This window comes from Lonchura striata, chromosome 23, assembly GCF_050655825.1.
Source record: "Lonchura striata isolate lonStrDom1 chromosome 23, ASM5065582v1, whole genome shotgun sequence".
In the NCBI taxonomy this organism is placed as follows: Eukaryota; Metazoa; Chordata; class Aves; order Passeriformes; family Estrildidae; genus Lonchura; species Lonchura striata.
The window spans coordinates 4,790,326-4,817,393 of NC_140725.1; the positions used below are offsets into that span (position 1 = coordinate 4,790,326).

General features: G+C 45.8%; 1 protein-coding gene across 4 annotated transcripts; it reads right to left on the reverse strand.

Annotated features, from left to right (window-relative positions):
* Positions 1–7,727: 7,727 nt before the first annotated feature.
* Positions 7,728–21,519, reverse strand: CLSPN (claspin). 4 transcript variants are annotated; one of them, XM_085559801.1, is made up of 25 exons: positions 21,425–21,519; positions 20,530–20,659; positions 19,518–19,978; positions 19,052–19,216; positions 18,392–18,481; positions 18,079–18,151; positions 17,712–17,820; positions 16,637–17,184; positions 15,976–16,167; positions 15,373–15,563; positions 14,814–15,016; positions 14,567–14,631; positions 13,960–14,165; positions 13,229–13,389; positions 12,916–13,142; positions 12,608–12,719; positions 11,835–11,907; positions 11,457–11,545; positions 10,734–10,898; positions 10,517–10,638; positions 10,134–10,261; positions 9,746–9,851; positions 9,579–9,661; positions 9,228–9,389; positions 7,728–9,026 (listed from the first exon to the last, which is right to left on the reverse strand). In XM_085559801.1, the coding sequence occupies exons 1-25, from the start codon at positions 21,461–21,463 to the stop codon at positions 8,913–8,915; spliced, it is 4,014 nt and encodes a 1,337-aa protein (XP_085415927.1). In that variant the 5' UTR covers positions 21,464–21,519; the 3' UTR covers positions 7,728–8,912. The 4 variants fall into 4 exon arrangements, with proteins under 4 accessions (XP_085415927.1, XP_021410435.3, XP_085415926.1 ...); XM_021554760.4 differs by having other exon boundaries at positions 12,608–12,722; XM_085559800.1 differs by having other exon boundaries at positions 19,052–19,219.
* Between the last annotated feature and the right edge of the window lie 5,549 nt (positions 21,520–27,068).

The following is a 27,068-nucleotide window of genomic DNA, read 5'->3' on the forward strand; positions in this document are numbered from 1 at the left end:
CACACACACACCCTGACATCCTCTCTATCTGATGTCTTCTTCTTCTCTCCCCCTGCCCAGGGCTGCTGCTGTCTTTTATATGATATATTACATATTACATGTTTATAGTTTTCCCCCAATACCTACTACCTATATTACAAAGTGCTTTTCTACTCTAAACCAATCTGTGAGTGCCAACATCACCAAGAACATGGAGGCAAGGAAGAAGGAGGAAGAACAGGATCAGCCCACTTTCCTCCATCTTAGAACTTCTGACCTCCACGTACAAAGTAAAACCCCCCCTGTACAGGTGCTAAAACCCCCCTGTATAATACTAAAAAAATTTCCCCTCTGTTTTGTAACTACTTTTACGATACTATCTAACCCTTTGTGACTGCTTGTTTCACCTTCAAAGCTGGTAACTCATTCCACGGCTCAAACTCAAAATCACAGCTGTTTGCAGCTGCCTGCCAGGGTCTAAAATGCTTCTGACCTCTGAGAGACATTTTGAGTTCCAACAATTCCCCTCGCCCTGGGTTCCCAAAGTGATGATGGGATGAGCTCAACGAGGTGCTTTGGTGGCCACAGGCACTCTGCCAGCACACAGCTCACCCGGGAGCCCCGGTGGCACCAGGTCCGTGCCAGGCCCGCGGGGCTGAGCGGGGCTGGGGGCGCTGCCGGAGGGAGCGGGGCCACCGGGATGCGGGAGCCAGAGGGATCGGAGACACCGGGATGCGGGAGCCGGAGGGAGCAGAGCCACCGGGATGCAGGAGCCGGAGGGATCGGAGACACCGGGATGCGGGAGCCGGAGGGATCGGAGACACCGGGATGCGGGAGCCGGAGGGATCGGAGACACCGGGATGCGGGAGCCGGAGGGAGCAGAGCCACCGGGATGCGGGAGCCGGAGGGATCGGAGACACCGGGATGCGGGATGCGGGAGCCAGAGGGATCGGAGACACCGGGATGCGGGAGCCGGAGGGAGCGGGGCCACCGGGATGCGGAAGCCGGAGGGAGCGGGGCCACCGGGATGCGGGAGCCGGAGGGATCGGAGACACCGGGATGCGGGAGCGGGAGGGATCGGAGACACCGGGATGCGGGAGCGGGAGGGATCGGAGACACCGGGATGCGGGATGCGGGAGCCAGAGGGAGCGGGGCCGCCGGGATGCGGGAGCCGGAGGGATCGGAGACACCGGGATGCGGGATGCGGGAGCCGGAGGGAGCGGGGCCAGCGGGATGCGGGAGCCGGAGGGATCGGGGCCACCGGGATGCGGGAGCCGGAGGGAGCGGGGCCACCGGGATGCGGGATGCTGCTTCAGGAGCCGGCCCCGCGCCCAGACAAAGAGCGGCGGCCCCGGCAGCTGGCGAGGGGGGACGTAATCCCACAAAAGTCCTGCTCCGGGGGGCTCAGCGGGAGAGGTGAGGGACACGCCGCCGAGCCCCCGCCGCCGCTGCCCCGCTATTGACTGCCTAAACAGTTCTTTGGTGATTACAATGTAAATATAGCTTTTCATGGAGTAAAGGCCTTTTATGGGATCCGCACACACTTAACCACTTAACCCCGGCGACAAAAAGAGCAGTGAATGAGCTGTTTAGAGGCTGCTCGTGCAGAAAAGCGGGGTCTGAATAGGATTTGGGGATCTATGTGTATCAATTGCTATGCTCTGGGGGCCCTCAATGGGGCTTCAGCGTTCGAGCATGTGCCAAAGGGCTCCGTGGGTAGGGATGGGGTGTCAGGGGAAAAAAAAAAAAAAAAAAAAAAAGAAGAAGGAGGAGAAGAAAAAAAGCAGCTGCTTCTCTTTAATAAAACAATGATTTATTCATAGCAACTTGGGGAACGGGCAGGGGGACACAAGGACGTGCCAAATCGATGCTCATCCTGTTCCACACTCCCGAGAGGGGATGAGCCTGCCTGGGGAGCAGGAGGCATGGAAACTGCCGGGGCAGCCCACAGGGACCCCAGAGCAGCCCAGGGGGCAGAACCAGGTCCTGCTGCAGCCCCAGCCAGGTGATAAGGGCATCCCTGTGGCTCCACTGCTTCATCCCAGGCACTTTTTGGGAGTATGTGTGCTGGGGGGTTGGGGACACTGCTCTGCTTTTCCTCTGCCAGAAGAGTACCTTTGCAGTTGGTGTCATCCCCAGCCCAGCTGCAGCAGTGGGGCCATGCAGGGGCTGACATGAGGCTCAGCCCAAGATCCCCCATGCCCAGGATTGAGCATTTTGGGCTGGGGGCAGCAAAGAGTGCCCAGGGCAAAAGTCAGGGGTGCAGGTACCCCTGGACAGCCACTTGGCATCTGTGGCAGGAAAGTGGCATCTGAGGGACACTGGTGGGTCCTGTCCCCACCTTGTTGGGGCCATACAAATGGGATCATACCAAAATCCCGACAGGCTGATGAGGCACAGACCGAGTCTGGCCACGGCCCTATTTTTAGGCCTGTGCAGATGGAGGGATGAAAGCAGACGGGGGGCAGGGCAGGAACGGGAATGAAAGACAAACAAACGCCAAGCAGATGTTGAGAGCAGGGCTCTTCCCCTTGCAGGATGTGCGCGTGGCTCCCGGCAACACCGGCTCCGCCAGCCCCGACCCCGGAGCTGGGGGACCACGAGCAGAGGGCAATGTCCCCTTCTGGCTGTCCCCCATCACTGGGGATCACACTGGCTCCCCAGAGCACTGGGACACCATCAGCTCCATGCCCTGAACAGCTCCTGACAAAATATGTGTGAGGATTTTGCTGTAAGGTCCTGCACTTTGAATTAAAAACACCCCGTGGCCACTGTGGCACAGCTCTTGGGATGGAGCTGTGGCTTCAGGGAGTGGAGCCAATGCCTGGCTCACCTGCCAGCCTCTCACCAGACTGGGGTCATCACCAGCACCACGATGGGATTAGGTTTGGCATCTCCAGTTTCCATTCAAGCTGAGGACTCCAGCAGTGTCACTCACAGCAAGAGCCATGGGCAAGGCCCAGCCGCCAGGACAAATCCCAGCCCTCAAGACTTGAGTTGGGTGCTGGCTGAGGGGTACCAAACCCAGCTCCTCCAGCCCTGTCTTTGCCCCTGCAGATGTCCAGGGGTCTTTGCTAGCCACACTGATGCATCTAATCTTCCCTTCCTTCCTTTTCTTTTCCCTTTGCAGCGAAGGGGATGGACGGACACCCGCCGAGGGTCGGGTTGGGGGCTGGCTGCAGTCACACCTCGGGAGATGTTATCATACCTGGGGACTCACATCATCCCAGCTCTGCAGATCACACACCCTCACAAATCTGTAGGTGGAGCAAAGGACACCAAAACCAGCCCAGAGCTGTCTGTGAGCTCATCCCTCACTTGGAGATCTGCACCGCGAGCATCACCCTCACGTCACGCAAAATGGGGACCACACGGAGGGTTTAATTGCCTGTTGATTTAATTATCTTCTCTCAGCAGTGGCTGGATGGGTTGGCATTGCCTTTGGTTGGAGTGTCTGTGCTGGCACTGGCAGAGCTGGGGTGTGCACCTGCAGGGAATGCCAGCTGTGGTCACCGTGGCTCTGCCAGGAGCTGGGAGGGGATGGGAGGTGTCTTGAATGCCAAAACCTCTCTGTGGGTCCTTGACAGTCTCAAACTATGTCAGGGAAGGTTTAGGTTGGATATTAGGAAAAAATTTTTCACTGAAAGAATGATAAAATACTGGAATTGTCTTCCTAGGGAGGTGGTGGAATCACCATCTCTGGATATGTTTAAAAAAAGACTGGACTTGGCACTTGGTGCTATAGTCTAGTTGTGGTGTTAGGGCATGGGTTGGACTTGATGATCTTGGAGGTCTCTTCCAACCTCATTATTCTGTGAATCTGGGATTCTGTGACTGGGAGGTTGCTGAGAGAGGCTCATTGAGGCATTTGAGGCACCCCAATGCTGGCAGCCAGGGGGCTCAGGGTGCCTCAATGAGCCCCAGCAATGTCCCCTTCCAGCACAGTGCCAGCCTGGAGCTGGGACTGGGAAAAAGCCAACCCAGGTGGCAGCTCCTGAACTTCACATTCCCAGGCACAATTAGGCCCCTCTGCCCCATCCAGGCTCACTGAGGAGCAGGAAGAAGGAATGAAAAGCCTTTTTTTCCCTCTAATCTGGTGTTATTTGGGAAAGGTTGAGGGTTTCCTTCAGGCTTCATGTAAAGTAGGAATGTGGAAATGCCACCTCTGGATCCTGAGCTGCTGGAAAGGTGAGATTAGAGCCTCGGTGGTTAATTATTCTTCCTGCACAGAAACAAGTGTCTGTGAAGTGGCACCTGGAAATTGGGCAGTGCAGGAAGATTCTGCAGGGCTGGCCTGTGTCCCCCTCCAGCTGGGAGCCCAGGGCTGAACCTGGCCTGGCACAGCAGCCACAGGCAGCCACGCCAGGATGGAGTGGGACATCCGGGCTCTGGGCAGCAGCCCCATGGCAAAGGTGAGGGCTGGGATACCACAGGTGGCTTTTAGGGTGTGAGGACACACATGAACGTGCCCCTCAGATACTGATCCCCCACGGCCACGTGCACAAACACCATCAAATATTGAAAATCAATGGGCCACTGCAAGGGAAGCAGCACAGAGCGTGTTGCATGAAAACAGCCCTGAGGAGCAGAGAGAAATATTAGCTAAAAATAAAATTAATCTTTTGCAAAGCTGTAAGATTTGCTGCTCTCCCTCCCCCCTGCAATCTTTTATGTCGTTTTCTTTAATTACAGCTGGTTTAGATCTCTGCTGCCTGGAGAAGCAGAGCTGGAGTCAGCCCTAAATTGGGCTTCTGGATGATACAAGAGAAAATAACAACCCCCAAGGACTGAACATCTGTCTGAACGGAGCAGGCGCAGCGCTGGAATTAATATTAATGACAAACAGTTAATACAGAATGGAACTTCTGCTTTACAGGTCACCCACTGAACCCTGCAGGTCTCACAGAGCTGTTCTCTGTGCCACGAGCTTGTCTGGACTCTGCACAGCCAGGAGCACCCCTGGCTGCCTGGGCCATGCAGCAGCAATGAGGGTGTCCAACCCACTAATAACACAGGGCTCTTGCTTTAATTATATTTCTTTTTTATTTCTGTATTTCTTGTATTATCTATTCCCTTTCAGCCATCCTTGCTGCTCTCCATTTCTTGTTTTTCCTTTTCCAAGAAACCAAAGGAGAAAAAGACACCAGAAACTGTCACCTGCTCTGCTCCCAAACCCAACTAAAACATTTATTTAGGCCCAAGAACCTGCCCCATCCATCCCTGGGGAAGGGATGCACCAGTCAATGAGCAGAGTGAAAGCCAGGGAGGGTAAATAATTGTGACACGGCTGCTCTGGAAGATACCCCCGTGGGTGCCTGGGGGTCTTTTTGTCCTTTAACCCTCATAATGGGTCTGGGACAACTGATTAGAGGCCCAGGACAGATGAGGTGCAGAGCTCACGTGGTGAGTGCTCACTAAACCTGCTCCATGCTGCCTTTTATATGTCCACTCCAACATAATTTTTCACATGTTGGAAATACAGATGATTTTAGCCTGGGTCCATCTGGTTTCCCAAATAACCTGTCTATTTGATAAATAACATAAATTAAATTAGACAAGACAAACAAATAGTTTTTTTTCTCTCCCCTTTTCAGTCTCTTGGCAAAAAAGGGAAAGAAAACATAATTCAGTGAGTGCCTTGAGCCCTGAGGAGCCACGCGGCGGCGGGAGCTGGGATTATAAACGTGTCTGCAATGTCAACCTTTACCACACACCTAGGGCCGCTCCTCCCTCTGCTTTTAAGTCTTTTTAAAGAATTCTCCATTATCACTTGGGTTCCCAAATGCTCATTCTCTCTGCAAACTCAGCAGGTGATGTGTATTAGCAGCACTGCTCTTATCAAGGCTCCCGTGGTGCAGTCGAGGATCAGGAACTCAGGAGCCCATGGGTTTTACTCCTCCTGTCCCCTGTGTGGCAAAGGGAAACTGAGGCACAGAGAAGTGTTATTATTATTAGAGCTACTCAACTCAGATCAAAATCTCAGGCTGCAGCCACTTCTGCACCAAAGTCAAACTCAAACATCACCAATGACAATGCTCAGCTGTAACTCCTCTGAGTTATCCCAGGCACAGTTAGGGCAGAAAAAAAGGGAGGGAATTGGAAGAAGGGGAATCAGCTCTTCCTTCAGCCCAGCATAGCCCTGCAGACACCATTTACAGAAGCACTGAGGCTGGAAAAGACCTCCAGGATCTTCAAATCCAACCTTTGAGCAGCTTCTGCTGAGGCTGAGCTGCAGCAGTGCCTGGATGCAGGACCCTCATCCCCACCCTGAGCCATTCCCTCCTTCCCAGCCCATTCCTGGCACTTCCAGCAGCAACTGGGAGGATTTTTCTCCCCGTTAGCACAGCAGCCTCACATCCGTGCCAGGAGCAGGGAGCTGAATCAATACCTGAAAATGAGAAGGCAAAGCTGAGTTAATGTGCCAGACAGGAGCAGAGGGGCAGCCCTGGAAAAGCTGGAGCCAGGAGAGGGCTGGGAGCAGGGCAGGGCAGGGGTGGGAGCACAGGTGAGGGTCAGGCCAAGCCCCCAGCTCTGGGGATGGTCTGGCACAATGAGAGCAGCAGCATCTCAGCACGTGGCTCAACTCTCTCCTTGATATTCCAGCTCCCACAAAACCTGTCCCTGGCCTCCTCCCACTGCTCCCATTCCCTGGCATGGAATATGCTCCCAGGCAAGGAATTTTTAGGGTGCAATGCAGAGCTTCCAGCAGCAACTCACAAACCATGAACTACTGCAAAGTTGTGGGGAAATGCAGCCAGAAACGTTCCCATTCCATGTACTTCAATTTATAAGCTTTTCAGGCTCAAAAGTATTTTTCTACCCTTGGCTCTGGAACAAGGAAAATGTATTTTAAAGGGAAAATTCTACAGAGAAAGCAAAATAAAAGCCATAATTATGGCTAGTAGCATGTGCTGAGGAAAAGCCAGGAAACCACTAGGACCCAGCCAATCCTCTAAAGGTGCTCTTCAAACTACCACTTTCTAATGCAAAAAGATGGCAATTATAGGTCTCTATAAATTTAATCCCTTCCAATGCCAGAGCATGGAAAACTGCAAGAATTTCCCCTGGAGTCAAGACGCAGTTTAAGGTTTAATGATTTTGCCTTGCCCCTGTGCCAGAGCAAGCACATTCTCTTGCTGCACTCTAGTGGCAGAGCAGGAGCAAAATTCAGGGAAAATGCCCAAATTCGGAGCTTGAATGTTTTAACCCAACAAAGCTGTGCTGAATTAGTACAACTTTCATATCAGTGAAACACTGATAAAGAATGAAGTAGGTGTTCAGAAATCTTTTAGTTACATGGTCCTTCAAGAAAAGGCTGATAACAAAGAAGGAAAGGTCATTCCTCTTCCCTAAACTTCCAATCCCAAATCCAGGTACATCAATCATTAGACTTGCTGCACTGAACTAAAATAGACACTTCTTAAGACAAGGAAAAAGAAAGTTTTGTCTAGCAACTAAAAAATCCAAAACTATTGAAGCAGGAAAAAAACCCCATAATCTTCAGGCCAAGAATTTTATGCAAACCCAAGTGGAAGACTTGAGTTGAAAATCCACACTCCAATAAACACAAGGAGTTGTTTTTGTTGTATTCCAATATTATTGCAGCTGTTCCTAGTGAAGGGCAGAGTTGTGGCTACAAAAAAAAAAGCAGCAATGAAAAAACAGACACGGACAGAAATAAAAAACATTGGAGGGGAAAAGAACCCCAAGACATGACTGAAATCCTATAAATTAATTCTAACTGCCTCCAAAATTAAAACCATGTTTTATTGTAAAGTTGCACTTCAATTAGTACCATAATTCTTTATAACATACTGTACAATAAAATATTTTACACACAGCACAACAGGCTTGTGCTCGAGATGTTACAAAATTTACAGCTCAGATATTTCTCTGATGGTGTCAGCACCTCAGGTATGTGACATCCATTCCCAGAGAGGTTTAGTTTTAGAGCAGGACCCTGTGGCACCATTATCTGCCCTCCAACACGTTCAACTTGTGATCAGAAATATCAGGATTGCTGGACACTCTGGCTCATGTTTCTCTCACAATGTTTAGAGTAGTTGTGAATGAGAGTTCCTTATAAATTCCCTCATTCTAGAGCAGCCCTCTCCTTACTGGCTGCTCAACAATGGATGGTTTCTCTTGGATGAATGCAGCTTCCATGAAAACAACAGAATGGATGGTTTAAGACAGCCTGAAGTTGGGCAAACCAAAGCAACCCCAGCAATTCCCCCCACCAATGCAAAAAAAAAAACCCTGAAACTTTTCCTCTCCCACACATTACTCACATTCTCCCCTCTCCACACACACATCCATCTGCAAGTTTAAGAACATCTACAGTAATAAAAACTTGGAAAGAAACCCTTCTCATATTGCCTCAGAAGAGACTGGAACCTTTTCCACAAAGTAAACATTTCAAGGATAAATTAGAGCTTCTTAAAAGGAGAAGCTTAATAAATGCTCAGCATTAAAGAAAATAAGACACTGGAGGGAGCAACAGCTAAAACTGTGTGCTGCAAGTGTAAACAAGTGTCCTGCCATGGCCAACACTGCTTCATTCTCTCCTAGAGCTGTAGAAATTCCTCATTTATTGTGCTTTCAGCTACTTGAGGTATTTCCTTGTCATATCAATGGTATTTCCAGGTGGAACTGATACTTCTGCAGCACCTGTGAGGACAGCCCACAGCAGTGGAAGTTTCCTTAATGCTTGGGAAAGATCAAGTCAGCATTTTATTCCAAACCAGGAATGGATTTTGTGCTCCCGTTTGCCACAGAGAAAAAGTAAAGCACAAAACCACTGCCTGGAAATTACTGGAACTTGTGAATGAGGTGGCACCCATTTGTTTCCTTTCCTGGTGATTTCTGGCAGATGGGCAAAATAAACTTCAGCTGGCAAAGAGGAGACAATCTCTGGCTCCAAACAGGAATACTCAGCTCTCCAAGAACTGGAAAATGCTTCGGCTTTGACTGGTTTCCTCTGAGCTTTCTACCCTGGGCCGCTTTGCTGCTGATGTTATCACTGCAGAAGGGCCTCTCTTCTTCACCTAAGGGCAGTCAAACACATTAGAATAAAACATGTCAAAAAAGAAAAAAGTTTAAATTCTCAATTATGAGAGGAAATATTTGGCTTGAGAGCACACAGGGAGTATTTAAGACAGCAGTGCTCTTAACTGCTTGGCAGATTTCATTGCCTGTATATTCAAATAATCTCCACAACAGGCAGCACCTGCTACCCAAATCTTTACCTGAGGTTTTGATTTCTCCTTTTCTTCTTCACTCTTCTCTGGTGAAAGTGTATGAAAGACAAAATTCCTTGAATTTCGAGGGGCATTTGGATTAAGATGTGACATTGCTGCCAGCTTCTGAAGGACAGCTTTAGGTCTGTTCAAGAGTGACCCATTTTTTATCTGAAAGGCAAAGAAAAGCTGCATTAAACCACTCTCAGGAAATAAGGCACGTTGCTTAGTAAGTTACTCTTCAGAGAAAATCTACTCTCTACTCACACATTACACCAACACAAATCAGGAGTGCCCAGAATTCAGGGGCAGCTGACTTGGCTGTGTTGGGAAATGCCATTTCTGAGGGTTGGTACCCACCTGGGTGTCACTGGCAGGTCTGAAGGCCTCAAACGGGTTCCTGGGTAACAGAGCTGTGCCTTGTGCCACCACTGCTGGGCTGGCTGGCAGAGACATGGGGGAAAGATCAGTTTTTGAGCTCTTTCCCTCTCTTCTTTTTTTGTCACTTTAATAAAAATCAAACTCACCTTTCTTCTGCAGGGACTTGGCAGTCACTTTTTTTGCCAGCTTCATGAATTCGCTGTCTCCACCAATTTCTTCCTCTTCTTCCTCCTGCTCTTTATTTTTTTCCTTCTGTAGCAGAGAGAAGACAGTTGAAAAAATTTGTGTTACAAATGGACATTTCATTCAGTATTTTAAGTAATTTTCTTTAGGTAAATTAATTTTTATTTACTTTCTACGGTAAGAGGTGATGGTAATTTCTTAGATACTTCACTGTCCTTGTTCTTTTAATGAACAGCATCAAATTCAGCTGAGAAACCTGACCTAATACTGAAGTTTAACTTGAGGAATAAACAATTTTACATCCAGCAATGATACAGAGACTGAGCAAGCCTTTCTAGCATCTCACCATACCTGCTCACGAAGCCACTGCTCCCGCTCAAATCGCTCCTTTCTCCATTTCACTTCTGTCTCATCAAACTCTTCATTCTCCTCCTCATTATCTGAATCTCTCTGAAACAAGTCCATCTGTGAAGCAAAATCTAGGCAACAAAACAAGACAGTCAGTTATGAATTTTAAAAATGGAGGCTAGTAAAAAACAAAAAAAAAACCTCCCAAGACCAATCAAACAAACAAGGCAAAAAACCCCAACCAAACAAAAACCCCAGAATCATCCCCCCCCACCAATTTATTCCCAAAATACTTTATTGAGGAGCACAAAGTGCTACTTCACACACACACAGAAGCTCTGTTTTCAATCTTTCTCCCCCTCTATGAACTCTGGATTCCAGATCACCTATGTTTTTCCATCTGAACCTTCTGGTCCTGCCTGGGCCGTCGCTGTGCAGGTCCCCATCCAGCAGGTACCTCTCCTGGTACAGGCGGAGCTGGCGCTTGTCATCGTCCAGCATCGCCTTCCTGCCAGCACAGGAGACAGGGACAGGTCAGTCCAGGCTCTGTGCCACAGCCAGGGCCTCACACACACCCAAAAATCTACTGATAATGGCACTGACATGTGGAATTTCTGTATCTGGTTTCCCAATTCCGCTTCGTTTGGGAGCTCCTCGTCGATAATTTCTTCTTCATATTCGTTCAGGTCTTCACCATCATACTCATCCTCACTTCCCACATCACTGCCAGACAGCTCTGCCTCCTCTTCCATGAAATCTCGCAGTTTTCTATGAAAGAAAGTCAAAAGAGTTCAGTTTGGGAGCAAAACAGCCATCACACAAATCTTCTGAAACCAAGATTTATCTTTTGATGAAAAATGAACACATCTCTTAAGAATGTGTCCTAATTTCTCATGTAATTTTTGGAAAGACCAAGCCTTGAGTTCTTGCACATTTACACACATAGCCTGGCATCATGTACCACCCCAAATCATTGTCATCCACCAGATTCCAAAGATGATGGCAATAACTGTCAACTCTGTGTTTTTCTTGCTAGAACAAATAAAATCTTAAGACATGAGGAATGACAACAATATTCTTGCATCCCTTTTTTTGGTCAAAAAAAAAATGTTGCACTGCTTTTATTGTGGCTATTTGATTTCCATATATAATGGAAATCATCTACAACCCACAAGTGACACAGTTAAATTCATGCAACATGATACCTCCAAAGTAAAAAACCAGATCATATAAACATCTGCTGGACAGGGAATAATTCCGAACTAAATTTCTAGTGCTATTAATATTCTATTCTCTCTGGTAATTAAGATTTTAAAAAATAATTACAGTTTTTTCTTCAAGCCTGGTCTATGTCTCAGCACTTCTTCATCACTCATTTCTGCTTCTTCAGCAGCACTATCTTCATCTTTTTCATCCTGTCAAAGAGAAAGTTTTCAGACATGAGGAATTTCTGAGAGTGGATTGCTTTGTAATGACAACTTTTGCTGTTCTTTAATTAAAAAGACTCTAAAACTTCAGGCATATTTCAGAGGATTTGCATTTTTCACTGTATCATTATATTAACGAGATCTTTTATGTGATCCAAAGTTTGCTCTAAAAAAATGTTTCAGTAGCTTGTTATGGAAGTTGTGGTACTTTGCATTAATGGATATATTAAAAATCTAGCATTTGATCCAGAATCTACCTGGCTCCATCAGTTCATACCTCTTCACTTGCAAAGGCCTCATCATCTGTTAAAATCTGGAAACCACCAAGTTCTTCTTGTTCCTCCTCTTCCCTAGGGAAAACATAAATGGAAGAAAGGCATTTTCATTTTACCTCCAGTAAATCAAGGCAAAATTTCAACACCCACCTCAGCTATTATCAAGTACTTGTGAGTGCTCAGAGCTACAATCTGCCAGCAGCATTTAGCTATAAATGCATCAAATCCCCATTTGAGTTGATGTTTTAAGACTTCAGGTCTTCACTTGCAGAAACCATGGGACAAGCACTAATTTTTCCATTTTTTTTCCTCCTCTCAAATCCCTCTTGAATCCTCTTAACAGTCCCACTTGTTAAGCCTCACTAGCCTTTTGTCAGGCAGCCAATTTAGTCAATAAACAACACTTCCCAATTTAGTCAATAAAAAACTCCAAGTATCCAACTTTACATTTGGTTACAGCAGTTGGGCAAGAGCCCAGAACAGACTCCAAAAAGTCCCACTTTTAATAATCTTTTCTCAGTTTAATGAAAGTTTTTCACTGTTTCTTTCACTATCAGTGTAAGACAAAGAATCTCCCTTCACAGTAGCTGTGGGAAACAGTTTATGCTGCCAATTAGAGCGTAATTGCTGAGCAATTTGCAATATTCCTCCACCTCCAAAACAAAGCACACTTTCACTGACAGCAAATTGATGTTAAACAAGAAAACACTTCTAAGAGTGAAACAAGACAGTTACCAGAATTAACTTCTACAGATTTTAGGAGAGCAAGGCTAACCTGTCTGTGGGAAAGGAGCCTGAACAAAGCTCCAGAGCCTCTGCCATTGGATCTTCTATGTCACTGTCTTTTTCTGCTTTGGAAGACACTGAAGAAACCCATGTTGGAGAACCTGCTACAGAAAGCAATAAGATGCAACTTATTTCTGCTCTTGAAGTGTCAGAGAACACCCTAGAAATAAAACTGCATAAGCTCCCAACAGAGATACAATTCCACAGGTGGCATCAGTGCCCAGACCTGAAGTCGCCTCAGCTAAAAATTTCTAAATCAAATAACCAGCAAAGCTGAAAAGAGAATTCAAGACATACTCTGAGACACAAATTTCCCTGAACAAAGATTGAGCAGTTCCTCCATGTTCTGCTTTTTGGTGCTGCTGGTGTTTGGCACGTGCTCAGCTTGGCTGCTGAACTGTCCAGAACACAAGTCCAGTAACTCATCCATGTTGGCATCCATGGCATTCTCATCCATGCTAGCCAGTGGCAGCTGATGCTTTGAGGACTGGTATTTATTCCTGTGCTGTCCAACATTCAAGAACCTGAAAGAAGGGCTGTAGTTAGAAAAATCTTGCTGGTCTGCACATCCTATTTCTGTTTAACGCCATCCTTTACACCCATCACTCACCCATCTGCATCAAGCAGCTGGCTTTGAGTGTCATCTTCCAGGGAAAATTGAAACCTTGATTCCCCAGCCCCTGGAAATAAACTCTTGGGCTCAGGAGAGGCATTATACAGGTCCTGGGAATCTTCTATGGGAAGAGAAGGCTCAGAGGTCTTTCCCGAGCTCTAGTCAAGGGAATACAAAAATATACAAGTTGTTTAGCAAGCCTAAATTTAAATGCAAAGGGCAGTGAAACAGACTTCCCATAGAAGCTGTGGCTGCCCCATCCCTGAAAGTGCTCCTGGCCAGGTTGGATGGGGCTTGGAGCAGCTTGGGACAGTGGAAGGTGTTCCTGCCCATGGCAGGGGATGGGATGAGATGAGCTCTGAGGTTCCTTCTAACCCAAGCCAAGCAGGAGTCAAATTATGCCCATGCTGCTCCAATTTACCACAGGAGTTCACTGATATTAAATGTGTGTAGCCCATGTAAGCATTCTTAAAAACCATATTTATGATGCATAAATTTTAGATACAAAAGCCAGATTATAGCATCATTTTTTAAAGAATATAAGTTTTATAATGTAATTTTTATCCATTCCAATGTAGACACAAACCCAAGGGGCAGTTTGCTGAAATCTGATACCAAAGCATTGGTCTGGTTTGATTCTTTTGATAGCTCTGACCATCAGGATAAAACACATTTATTTTACTTCCCTCTGTGTTAGTATAAGACATGACCAGGACTGAGAATCTCACCTTGGAAGCAGAGCTGATGAAACTTGTTTTGAAGAAACCTGGGGAGGGTGACCTGAACCCTCCTGCTGCAGGTAAGAAGCTCGCTCCCCTCGAGGCCTGTTTGTTACAGGGCTGGTAGGATGGGATCATGGAGCCAATGAACTCAAAGCTGCTGTTGTGGCTGCTCTCCTTTGCCAGTGTTGGTAGAGAAAATGAATCATCATCCTCTGGAAATAAAACAAATAGTGCTTAACTTTTTTTATGTGTGTAATCCAGCAAAACCCCAATATAATGTTTTTCAACACTGAAAACTTGTTAAAAATTCATTTTGTGGTCATTTTGGATTTCCTTCCTCTCACAGAATGCATATTACATTTTTTTACTTATCTTATTGATTTCTGACATTTCATATTTCTTTCAGTATTATTTTAAAAGCTATTTTTCCCTCTAGTTTTTTCAAGCCCATGTACTTTTTCATCAATCTAAACTTTTAAATTCATACTCCATGTATATACAGGTGATGAAATAACAAATACTGAATACCGATCTTAAATAGAAACTTTTACATATGCTAAGTTAAAAAAAAAAAAAAAAAAGGCAATTATTTAGGGCAATAATTCTACTTTACCTAACTTGGTAGGTCCTTTGTCTGCAGTTTCTTCCATTTCCAGTTTTTCATCAGGAAGAGAATATCTACAATTCATAAAAGGTATTTGTTAATAAATTTAGGATTTAAATTTATTTAATTGCAAATTGCAAAAAAACCAAGGGAACCCAAAAATACTTATAGAAGTCACTTTAAATAAAAAAATTGACACATGCTAGATCAAACTTAAAATTTCTCGGTCACCATTTTTAAGGCTTGGATTATTTACCCCATTTTTGAAGAGCTGTCCTTAAAAAGCATTAATGTAGATTCTGTTGAAGGATGCTTTAGAACAGAATCACCATGTTCAGATTTCTCCAGCTTTTCTCCATCAACTGATTCTTTGTCAGTCTCTTTATCACCATCTTCAGTGTGTTTCTCTTCTGTATCTTCATCATCTTCCTCTGCTTCATTAAGGAGAAAATCTGATTTCTAAAAAACATCCCCAAGCACAGCACAGATATAACGATTATTGTCATGGCAAACCCTACTCCAGGTGAGGCACGTGGCCAGTTTGGCCCTGCCAGCAATGAGCCAAGGATTTAAAAAAAGGGAAAGGGGCATCAAAACCTTTTCAACACTTCTATTTGGTTTTATAGTGTTTAGACAAATATAGAAAATACTCATGAATTCAAAACCCTGAATATGCCAAGTACAGAAATTTTTTTACTTCTAGGAAGAATTCTTAGCAATTTCCCCCATCAGTAGTGTACAAAAGTCCTATTCCACTGGGAGATAAAGCAGAATGGAGAAGCTGATGAGGTTATGGAGAAATGTTGCATACAGACCTCATGATCACCTTCTTCCTCCTCCTCCTCAGACTCATCTGTCATCTCTTCCTCTTCCTCCTCCTCCTCCTCTTCCTCCAGCATCTCCTCATTGTCCAGCTTAAACAGCGCTTGCCGCTTCTGGCGCTCCTCGGTCCTGCGCAGCTTCATGGCCTCCTGGAGCTTGGCCTTCAGGGCCTGGAGCTTTTCACCTGCACAGGAAAAGTTTCAGGGAAGAGTTTGGGATGGAAGAGACCTTTAAGTTCACTCAGTTCCACCAATGTCATGGGCTTGGACACTCTCCACTAGACCAGGTTGCTCCAAGCCCCATCCAACCTGGGCTTGGACACTTCCAGGGATGGGGCAGCCACAGCTTCTCATGGAAGCATGAGGAATCTGAGGAACCAGTCACAAAGATCTGACTGAGGCTGTCCTACACAGGCCACTGCTATTTTTTTATTAAAAGAGGGCTATCCATTAAAGGGAGCATATACAGTAATCTTACAGATGAAGATCCCTTCACCTGTATTTTGTAGGGCAGCATTGGGAAACAGCATGAGAGAGGAAAATAAAGATAAAAGTGTTTTCCAATTCAATTCTTATCTCTTCTTTTCCCCCACCAACCTGGCTTTGCGTGGACTGTTTCTTCCAGGCTCTCTGCAGCCAAAACTGCTGGCACCACGTCTGCTCTCAGCTCTTCTTTCCCATCAGATGTTGTTTCCTTACGGATAATGTTCATATTTATGGCCCGTTCCCCTTTGGATTTTGATGTCTGGAGAGTGTGCTTCAAGAAACGTGCTTTCAGGGCTTCTAGTTCTTGAAATACATATTAATTAAATCAATGTGCTAGCATGTAAAAGCAGTGATTGTTAAGAGTTCCAGTAAGAGTAGGTCTTGAGCTTTTTTTGCCCCCGAAGTTTAGTTTAAAGCTAAGTTTAAAAAATAATAGTTTAAAAGCTAAATCTTGAATACTAAAATATTTGCCAAACCATTCTCTTTGACTAATAATAAACCACCACAGAATATTTATACTGTAGCTTGTATGTCATTGATATTAGCTAATATTAAATTACCTTACCATTGACTACTATTTGTCCACAAGACCTAAATTCACTTACAGCCCAGCTTCCCAGGCACCAGGCAACTCTAAATTAACATAAAGTTAACATATCTCAAAGAATCCACACTAGTAAGTGAATGTGACTGACTGTTCTACCACCTAAATATTTCTGAATTTTCCAGTCAAGCTCAGATCAACACTGCTTAGGAATACAACTTGTAATACCTTTATTTGAATCAGCTTCATCAAGGTTTATGAAGGATTCATTGTCAGAGCAGATTCTTGGCTGGATGGACAGGTCTATTCCCAGTTCACGAAGTTTATCCAGCTTGGATTTCCTCACTTTTTCAGGCTGTGCCACCAGCCCAGGCCCCACTTGTTGGCTCTTTCTTTCACCTTGTGCATCTGGGGCTGTTTCCCCTCTTTCCATGAGGGCATCTCCAGATACTGGAGGAACTTCACTCTCCTTTTGCTCATCACAGTCAGTGCTCAGGCAGTTGGAGAGCTGCTGTTCCTCTGTGTTATCATCAGTTACAGTCCCTGTAACTGCATGAGAATCCTCCCTGTCCTCCCTGGGCTGCTCACCACAGTCCTCTGGCAAGTTCTTCCCTTCAGCAGCAGGAGGCTCAGCCACAGAAGCATCAACATCTCTGCCCAGGTTCATTTCTGGTTCAGTAGCTGCTGACTGATCACCTTCCACTGGCCCATCTTTGCAGTCCTTGCTCCTGATGGCTGCAGATTGTTGATTTAGGGACAGCTGGTATTTAGAAGACCTAAAAAAGGCAGAAAGAAACATACCACCCATGGTTAGTGTGAAAGGGAGATAAGCCTGAGGAGCCATTTCCTAATTATTGTCATTAGTGTGTAAGCAGAAATGAAGGACAGAAATCTGGAAACCTTCATTGTGAGAACTCAAGGAAATGTAAAAGTTTTGTACTGGTTACAGTATCAGAGTATGAAATTCCTGAGGGATTTTGTGATTACTGTAGCTTCAGTATCTTACTACACATTACTCAGAGAGGCAACAGTCCAAGTAAAATATTGGGGTTCAGCCTAAATCCCATTAAAGTAACTCTGCATCAGTAAGTTCCTTCATATGAGTTTCTCCTGACCCTCATCCCCAAAGTCATCCTGACTTTGTCAGGAGAGCAGCATTGCCTGATGTTAGAAATTATATTCTCCTAATTTCCTACTTTTGCAGATTTAAAGGAGCCTAAGAAAGTCTGGTTATCCTCCAAAGAAAAGCTAGAGATGTGTAAAGTTTATGAAAAAATCGGATGAGGAAGGTTTAAGTCCTTACTTCAGCAGGGCCATGGCATTTCCTTGACATGCTGGTCGAGGTCTGCTCTTGAAGAAGTCATGAACAGTTTTGGCCTCAGGCACATGATATGGGAGAGACACAGATGATTCTGCCAGAGAAAGATGGTGAGAGAAGATTTAAAACATCATCTGAGTACCCTTTATTTGCCAACCAGTATCTTTATTTTCATTAGTTAAAAAAATACCTTTAACAGGTCCTTCAATAAAAATGGTCTTGCACCCTTAAAACCTCAGTAAGTCATATTAGGTCAAAGAAGGCTCTAACCTCCTGGGTAAATTCTTTCATTTTCTTCTCTGCATTTCTGAACGGTTTATACACCTTTCCATAGTAAGAATTTAAGTTTTACCTCTAATAAGTCGTTGGGTCTCACTGTGTAGTTGTTTAATGGCTTCTTTACTTAAGCGTGCTGCTTTCCGCTCCTTAAGGGGAGAAAAGAAAGGCTTCTGAAGTCAGGGAACAAAACATGGGGCTCTATTTCTACTTCTTAAATAGCTTATTTTTCCCTTTCAAGCAGCAAGGAGTTGGAAAAAGCAAAGAGTCAAAATAAATCCACTAAAAAAAAAACAAAAACCAAAAAAACCAAAAAAGCCATACTGTGCACACAAAACCATTTTAGTCACGACAAACAATACAGAGTTTTAAAAAGATGAAGACTTCACCTTCCTTTTTGGCTCCTTTAATACAGGCTCCTCATTCTCCTCATCAAATACATGTTTGTAGCCTTCACTGTCAGGAAAATGTTCTTTGTTCTATGGGGCATAAGAAGATATCCAAAGATTTATATCAATACACTGGCACTATCAAGGGCAAACACATCACAAATAACTGTACAGAACTAACACTGGTCAGCAAAGCCAGCAAGGTTCTCATAAACCAGCACAAACCCCACACAAGGGCAGATTCCAAAGCTCCTGCTCCAGCATTATCTTTTTAACTTGCCAGAACAACATCCCTCCATCTTTAAAAACAAAAACCAGAAGGCTCTCCTCTCTTCTGCCACAGCAGTACAACTCCTCCATCATCAGAGTTTTAGAACCTGCTCAGCTACAAATTCCTGATAAATCCAGTAACCATGGAATGATTTGTGTTGCAAAAGACCTTAAAGATCATCCCTTTCCACCTCTGCCATGGGGACATTTTCCACTGTCCCAGAGTGCTCCAAGCCCTGTCCAACCTGGCCTTGGACAATTCCAGGGATTCAGGGGCCTCCCCACCCTCACAGGGAAGAATTCCTTCCCAATATCTCATCTAAACCTATTCTCTATCAGTTTGAAAAAGAGAACATTTACAATAATTTTTGTGTCACAGCCAACTGTTACCTTGTATTGTTTTATTTTCTTTTTCACAGCTGCTCGAATGGATTCTAGAGACTCTTCATCCTCAAGGGGTTGATCACTCTCCTCTTCCAAGCCATTATCAAAGAGGTCCTTGTCATCCAGCAGACATCCACTGTCATTGAAGGGAGGCCTCTCACCACCATCCACCTGCTTCCAGAAGAATAAATTATTCCTGTGATTCCCTTCAGAAGGTCCCTTTGGTTCTTTGACATTAATTTAAAATTACATTAAATCATCAAATGTTAGGTTTTGTACTTCCTTAAACTGCAAATTAAATTGAAATGAACCTGCAGACTTTGCAGGTTAAACTTGTATGGTGTTCTGTGGATCTCAAACCTGCTGCAGGAATGTGGACACAACACTGAAGCTTTGCAACAGAATAACCACAAGCAACAATAAATTTAACTTAGTTGAGAAGTTATCTGAAGGTTTGTACTAAAACACCCACCTCTGCCACAGGCTTCTTTTCTTTCTTCAGCTGTTTAATGGACTCCATTATTTTCTCCTTCTCCTTTCTCCTTCTGGGTTTTGCTACAGCTTCTTTTGCTGGCTCCTCTTCAATGCTGTGTTTGTGTTTATGCTTCCTGTACTTTTTCCCAGATTTTAGGGGTCTCTCCTTTTCCAGCTCACCCTCAGGCAAGCCAGATGTCCTGCCTGTTTCAAGGTTTTCAATCTGCAAAGAGTCACCAGTGTCACTGTCATCAGTGTCCAGCAGAGCTGGGCGAACCCGATGGGATTTATTCTTTTCAGTAGCAATATTTTCCTTTTCCTCCCCATTTTCCTTGTCTCCACCCACAGCATCTTCCTGCACAGGTGAGCCTCCATCCTCCTCCTCCTCTTCGCTCTCACTGTCCTGAAGCACCTTCTGGTTTTTTGCTTTTTTACGCACAAAAATTTCTTCTTCTGAATCTGGAGAAACACATGAAAATAAAAAAGGAAAGTGCAACAAGTTAATTAACAAATAACCAAATTTACATCCGTTAAATTTGACATATGTCACCATCCACAGCAAATGAGCTTCTCATGGAAGTGTGAAAAATCTTTCATGCTTCAAACTCAACTTTCCAAAATCCACTTCTCCCCAGAGAACAGCATTTAATTAACCCAAATTGATGTTAAAAGTTTCTAACCTTAAAAAAAAAAAAAAAAGCAAAGCAAAAAAAAAAAAGAAAAGCTGAAAACTCTTCACTGGTAGTGTCTTGCCTTGAAATAGTAATAAAAAATCACACTACATAGATTAAACAAGACAAGGAAAAAAGTGAATCAGTAATTAAGGCACATCCCATTCAATCTTTTTCTTTCTGTAGCACTCTTCAGAGGTTTAAAGATGCCTACCCACATTCTGAGCAACAACAAGAATTTGGATTCCTACAGGTCAAGCAGTGACAATCTCCTAAAAGGTATTTATTAAACAAAAACTGTAGAGTTGGAGAAAAACAATTCATGGAACTGTTACGGACCTCTGTCCTCGAAGGAGGCTGTGCTCTTGCCAAGGGGGCCTGGGGAGGTTGTCTCACAGCTGCCCTGGCCACTGTCAGAGTCGCTGTCCAGGGGTTTCTGCAAGTCTGGGTTCAGATCTGCCAGTGGAAGCTACAAAGCAAAATATCATTTTTTAAATTAAAAATTTCTTAATGAGGTAACGTAATGTTTATGTAGTCCTGACTGCTGCCATCCAAATTCATTCCAAAACCTCACACAAGGAAATGCACACGCACTCTCCGTATAGTCTGATTATGCTATTTACATATTTAGTAATATTTATTGTTATTATTGATATTTACCATATTTATCAATACAAATGACTATTTACATGTAGGGTAGTATATTTACATATATGGTAGTATACGTGCGAGTTTACACAGCAAAAGCACAGAACTGACATTGGCTGATGTGATGGCATTCAGACTGGAGACTTTCACTCGTTATTTTATTATTTATTTATTTTTATTCAGACCCCTCACGGCGGGCCCCGCAGCCCTCCCGGCATGCACCGCGCCCCTGGAGACCGGCTGAGCGCGGCCTTCCCAGCGTGCCCCGCGGCCGGCAGGGCGGGCACGGGGCATGCCGGGAGCTGTAGTCTGCCAGGAAGGGCGAGCCCAGTGACGGCGCGGGATCGCCCGCGATCACGGGTGGCGGGCAGAGGTGGCTGGGACTACTGACTCCGCCACCGGCAGCGCTACCCCAAAGAGCACCGTACCGAAACGGTTACTGGAATCGCCACTTCCCTCGCTGTCCCTCCCGGGCCTTCCACCTCGCCACAGCCCGATGAGGCGCAAGGCCTCAGGCAGTCGCGAGCTGCCTCCGCCGTCAGCAGCCGGCCGGCCATGCCGAACGTAGGGAAGCGGCAGGACTCACCTCAGCGGAACCCTCCGTTGTTACCGGTACCGCCGCCATGGCCCGCCCGCGCTCCCGCCGCCCGGGGACCGCTTCGAGCCTTCGCGCGCTGCCCTGGCCCCGCCCCCGACCGGGATCGTCCAATGGCTGCCCAGAACAGCGCCGTGAGCCCCGCCCCCGACCGCCTTGCTGGGCGGGGTTCCTTGAAGCCACGCCCCAGCCGCATGGACCAATCGCGGCTCCCGCTCTCGGGCCGCCCGCCAGCACCATTGCGCCGCCTGGCGGGGGGGGCGCTCCCCGCGCCCGGGCTGGGGCGGGACCGTGAGGGGACATGAGGGAATGTGAGGGGATGTGAAGGGATGTGAGGGAATGTGAGGGGACATGAGGGGATATGAGGGGATGTGAGGGACCGTGAGGGGATGTGAGGAAATGTGAGGGGGACATGAGGGAATGTGAGAGACCGTGAGGGGATGTGAGGAAATGTGAGGGGACGTGAGGGAATGTGAGGGAATGTGAGGGAATGTGAGGCACCGTGAGGGGATGTGAGGGGACATGAGGGAATGTGAGAGACCGTGAGGGGATGTGAGGAAATGTGAGGGGACGTGAGGGGATGTGAGGGGACATGAGGGGATATGAGGGGATGTGAGAGACCGTGAGGGTGTGAAAAATGCGTATTACATGGCTCTACGCAGATAGTTACTATATGTATTATGTTATATTGATTAGTTGTGCTTTTGTAGTTAAAATGAAGACTTTAGTAGTTAAAAAATAAAGACTCTGTATAAGGGGGGAGGTTGGTTTTTTTTTTATCTTTTTTTTAGGAATGAGATACACACTTCGGGAAACACCTAAATCTTCCAAAGGTGAGAAATTTATGGCTTCTTATCAGAAGAAACTAATTTCTTCAGGCCTTGCTCTGACTCGGAGATACCATGGGGATTAAAAGAAACAGCTGACATACAACAGAGTTTTTTGTTTAGAATAGAATGTATGCATAACCATGAATGATGTATGAATATGCAACATGTGTATTGGTTTAAGGGTGATTCCTTTGTTCACAAGGGATGCTTGTCATGACTGAGTGTCTGAGAGCATCCAGACCTCTGTTAATTCTTTGCTTTTTATTGTCTTGTGATTGTCCTAACTCTAAACTTTATTACTCTAATTGTATTGCTATTTTTATAAGTATTTTATTATTATTAAACTTTTAATATTTTTTAAACCAAGTGATTGGCATTTTTCACAAGGGGACATGAGGGGATGTGAGGGGCTGAGGGGGAGCGAGAGGGACCTGAGGAGAAGTGAGGGGCTGGGAAGGGCAGTGAAGGACCTGGGGATTTACAGCTCTGTCAATTATCGACATTGCAGGGACAGGGCTCTGCTGCCAAAACATTTCACGTTGTTTCATGGCTTAAACAGAGCCTATGTTTCATTTTGATCTTTAGGATATGCTACATGTCGTGTCTCCAGGTGACCATGTGGGTGAGAACACACGAGTCAAGCTTATCGTTATTAGATACACACAGCTATTACTGTCCTATTTACAGAATAAAATACATGCATTTTCCATTGGCTGCTGTACAGACATACTCTGAGCCAACCCTACTCTTGTTAGGTGAATGAAGGCTCAAACCTTTTGGGTAAATTCTTTCAATTTATTTCAATTTCTACCTTGAATTTCTGAATATTCCCTCTACATTCAAAAGATTTAAGATTAACCTCTCATAACTCATCATTATATAGTTGTTTAATGATTTCTTTACTTAACCTTGCTGCTTAATGCTCCTTAAGGGAAGACAAAAAAGACTTCTGACTCCAGAAAAATTTACTGAAAACATATAAGTCAATGAAGAACTTCTCAACAGATGCAAATCACTTTATATTTCACAGAATATTTGAAGTTGGAAGGGACCCACAAGGATCATCAAGTCCAAGAGCAAGGTGAATGGCCCATACAGGGATATTCTAGTACAGAATCAATCCAAGTAGGAAAATATTCTACTTTATCCATTTTTGCTACGTTTAGTTCTGTAGTTCTTTTACAAGTAGCTGGAGGGAGAGCCTTGAGCTGGGGTGAGGTCAGGGACCCTGTTCTGATCCCCAACTGGGGGTATTTGGCATTTTTTTCATAATTACAATTACTTTGTAGAACATACTGCTACAGTAATGCATTTCCTTCCATGTCACCCAGTGGAAATCTGCTATCACTGAAGGCGAGGAAAAAATAAAAAGTGTTTTGGGGTGTTTGGTCAGTTTTTTATTTGGGTATTTTATTGATATGGTTTTACCAGGGACAAGGAGCAGAAAGAATGATCTACCATGTCAGTTCACATGGAGCCAGCAAGCCTGAGAACAAAGGAAGTGAGAAAAGCAAATGTCCATGGAACCCACCACAAACACCACAGTTCTGCTTTCTGCTAGCTGCTGCAAGGAGCTACAGTGATTAGTTTAATAATTAGTGTTAATAACAGAGGGACAGATGCTGGCTCTGCACAAACACACCTCCTCATGGCTGTGCCGGGATGGAAGTCAGAGTCAGGTGACAAGAAAAAGGTGACAAAAAGATTGGCCTCATTAGATAATTTCTGCTCCTGGGTTGTTACTCATACCTGGCACACAGAGGCAGCCATGGAACAGGTAAAATGTTTGCCATTAAGGAGGTTCTACATGGCACACAGACTTTCAGCACTGGATCAAGCCCCATATTGAGATATTTGTGTTATGAAAGCTAGTTTAGAAATCTGGTTTTTTACTAAACAACATACTCCTTCCCCAGCTTGTAGCAGATGAGGTGTTTAGAAGGAAATCCACAGAGATAATCCTGTCATAACTCTGATATGTCATTCCTAAATCCAGTCTTGACCCTGCAAATGTGGCTATTTTCAATATAAGGCTGGGTTAAATTACAGAAATAGGGTTCTGACTGCTGTGGCAATAGGGATGTCTTACTATGTGTGTAATATTTATCAAGTTAATTGGATTTATAAAGCAGTGAGTAAAGGCTTTAGTTATCACAGTCAACATCTTACAGGACTGAGCCTTTGTGTTGCAGATTTCTTGAGACAGAGATTGTATCTTTGGTGTTTCTTTTTTTAAAGTACTATTTGTGTTTCCATACATATGTGTTTTTTATACATAGATATGCTGAATAATAGCATGGAAATGTTGTCAGATGCTGTGGAGTTTGTTACCGGTCTGGTAAAACTGGTTTTTTCCTCAGGTGTTCATCAACTGCTGTCAGGGAATTATGAGAGAATCTCAGATCTACATGAGAATCTCAGATTTCATTTAATTTTAAAATAGTTTTTGATGTTTCAACTTGGAAAATATCAGCCCCACAGGTTAAAAAAAGCAAATAAAGTGGACTCAGCATTTATTATTTATAAAATGTTTTGACTTCTGATTTTCTGTTGAGTCAGCAGAGAGCTGTTGGTTAAACAGAACCCAGGAGGTGCACAAGGGAGCAGCTTGCTAAAATAGCGTAAACTGCTTAAAAAGGCTAAAAGTCCCTAGGCTCTTTATTTAATGGCACATGGCTGGAAGTGTTGTCTCTTTAACAGAGGACAAATTTATTGTCTGTGAGGATAAAAGGATATGGCCATGGCAAGGTTCTCCCCGGGAGCTGAACGCCCTGGTCAGTGGAACACCACGGGTTCCCACCCCTGACGCTTCCCAGGCATCTCCTGGGTGATGACCAAGATTGTGCCATGGATCTCCAGCCCTCATGGATCCTGAGCTATTCTGTGGCCACAGAGCGCCTCAGGGGCTGGTGGTCACAACCCTGAGAGGTTCAGTGCTGTGGCTCACCTGTCTTGTACAAATCCTGTTTTGTCAGGTGTCTTAAACCCCACTGAGGCTGTTTAGCTGGTACTGGGAGTTATTCGGGGTGTCATCAATTGAGCAGGGAGAATTCCCTGGTTTTGGGGAGCAGTGGAGGACTGGTGAAGCTGGAGCAGCATCACTGTGGGCAGGCAGGGTAGCTGTCACAGAGTGTGCTGGAGTTCTGGGTTAATTATCAAACCTGCAAACAGGTGTTGGGTTTTGGGACAGAACAGGGGAGGTACAGACAGACAATCCCCTCCTTCCTGGTGCCTGAGGGGCAGCAGCTCTCACCTCTACTGAGGTGGCTCTGGAAGAGCCTCATGCATGAAATGCACCCTGGGAAGAGCCAGCAGGTCAGGGAGGGAATCCTGACACCCAGCCCTAGTGAGGGATATCTGGAGTGCTGTGTCCAGTTCTGGGCTCCTCAGGACAAGAAAGACAAGGAGATACTGGAGGGGGTCCAGCAGAGGCCACAAAGATGATGGGAGGTCTGGAGATCTCTCTGTTGAGGAGAGACTTTGGGAGCTGGGCCTGGTTATTCTGGAGAAGGGATGGTTGAGAGGGGATCCCATCAATCCACAGCAACATCTGAAAGGCAGGTGCCAAGAGAATGGTGCCAGACTTCACCAAATCACAAAATTGTTGGGGTTGGAGTGGGACCTCTGCAGATCATCCAGTGCAATGCCCCTACCAAGGCAGGGTCACCCAGAGCAGGTGACACATGAATGTGTCCAGGTGAGTTTGGAACCTCTCCAGACAAGGAGACTCCATAATCTCCCCAGGTATCCTGTTCCAGTGCTCGGCCACCCTCATGGAAAGTTCATCTTGATGCTGAGGAAGTATTTTAGTTTATGGCCATTGCTCCTCACCCTGTTGCTGGGCACCACTGGAAAGGATCTTTTCACTGGTGCCCATCACAGTGTTTCACCCTAACATGAGGAAGAACTTCTTTATGTTGAGGGTGGCTGAGCATGGGAACAGGTGTCCAGGGCAGGCGTGGAGTCTCCCTATCCGGAGACATTCCAAATGGACGTGTCCCTGTCACCTGCTCTGCTGACCCTGCCTTGGCAGGGGGTTGGGAGTGGCCGATCTTCACGGCTGCCTTTGAACCCGCAATATTTGGGGTTCCGTGATTCAGAGCTGTCAGTGGCCGATCTCTAGAGCTGCCTTCGAACCCGCAATATTTGTGGTTCCACGGTTCAGAGCTGTCAGTGGCCGATCTGCAGAGCTGCCTTTGAACCCGCAATATTTGGGGTTCCGTGATTCAGAGCTGTCAGTGGCCGATCTCTAGAGCTGCCTTCGAACCCGCAATATTTGTGGTTCCACGGTTCAGAGCTGTCAGTGGCCGATCTCTAGAGCTGCCTTCGAACCCGCAATATTTGGGGTTCCGTGGTTCAGAGCTGTCAGTGGCCGATCTGCAGAGCTGCCTTCGAACCCGCAATATTTGGGGTTCCGTGGTTCAGAGCTGTCAGTGGCCGATCTCTAGAGCTGCCTTCGAACCCGCAATATTTGGGGTTCCGTGGTTCAGAGCTGTCAGTGGCCGATCTCTAGAGCTGCCTTTGAACCCGCAATATTTGGGGTTCCGTGGTTCAGAGCTGTCAGTGGCCGATCTGCAGAGGTGCCTTTGAACCCGCAATATTTGGGGTTCCGTGATTCAGAGCTGTCAGTGGCCGATCTCTAGAGCTGCCTTCGAACCCGCAATATTTGGGGTTCCGTGGTTCAGAGCTGTCAGTGGCCGATCTCTAGAGCTGCCTTCGAACCCGCAATATTTGGGGTTCCGTGGTTCAGAGCTGTCACCTGTTGCGGCTGCGGGGTCGCGCGGGCGGCGTGCGCGCTCCCGCGG

Coding starts and splice junctions, on each gene's coding strand:
- CLSPN (XM_085559799.1), bottom strand. CDS start 21,463: ATGGCGGCGGTACCGGTAACAACGGAGGGTTCCGCTGAG. Junction 12,723..12,915: donor AGGGAAATTTGTGTCTCAGA/GTATGTCTTGAA, acceptor TGCTTTCTGTAG/CAGGTTCTCCAACATGGGTT. Junction 11,908..12,607: donor GGCTCCTTTCCCACAGACAG/GTTAGCCTTGCT, acceptor TGTTTTCCCTAG/GGAAGAGGAGGAACAAGAAG.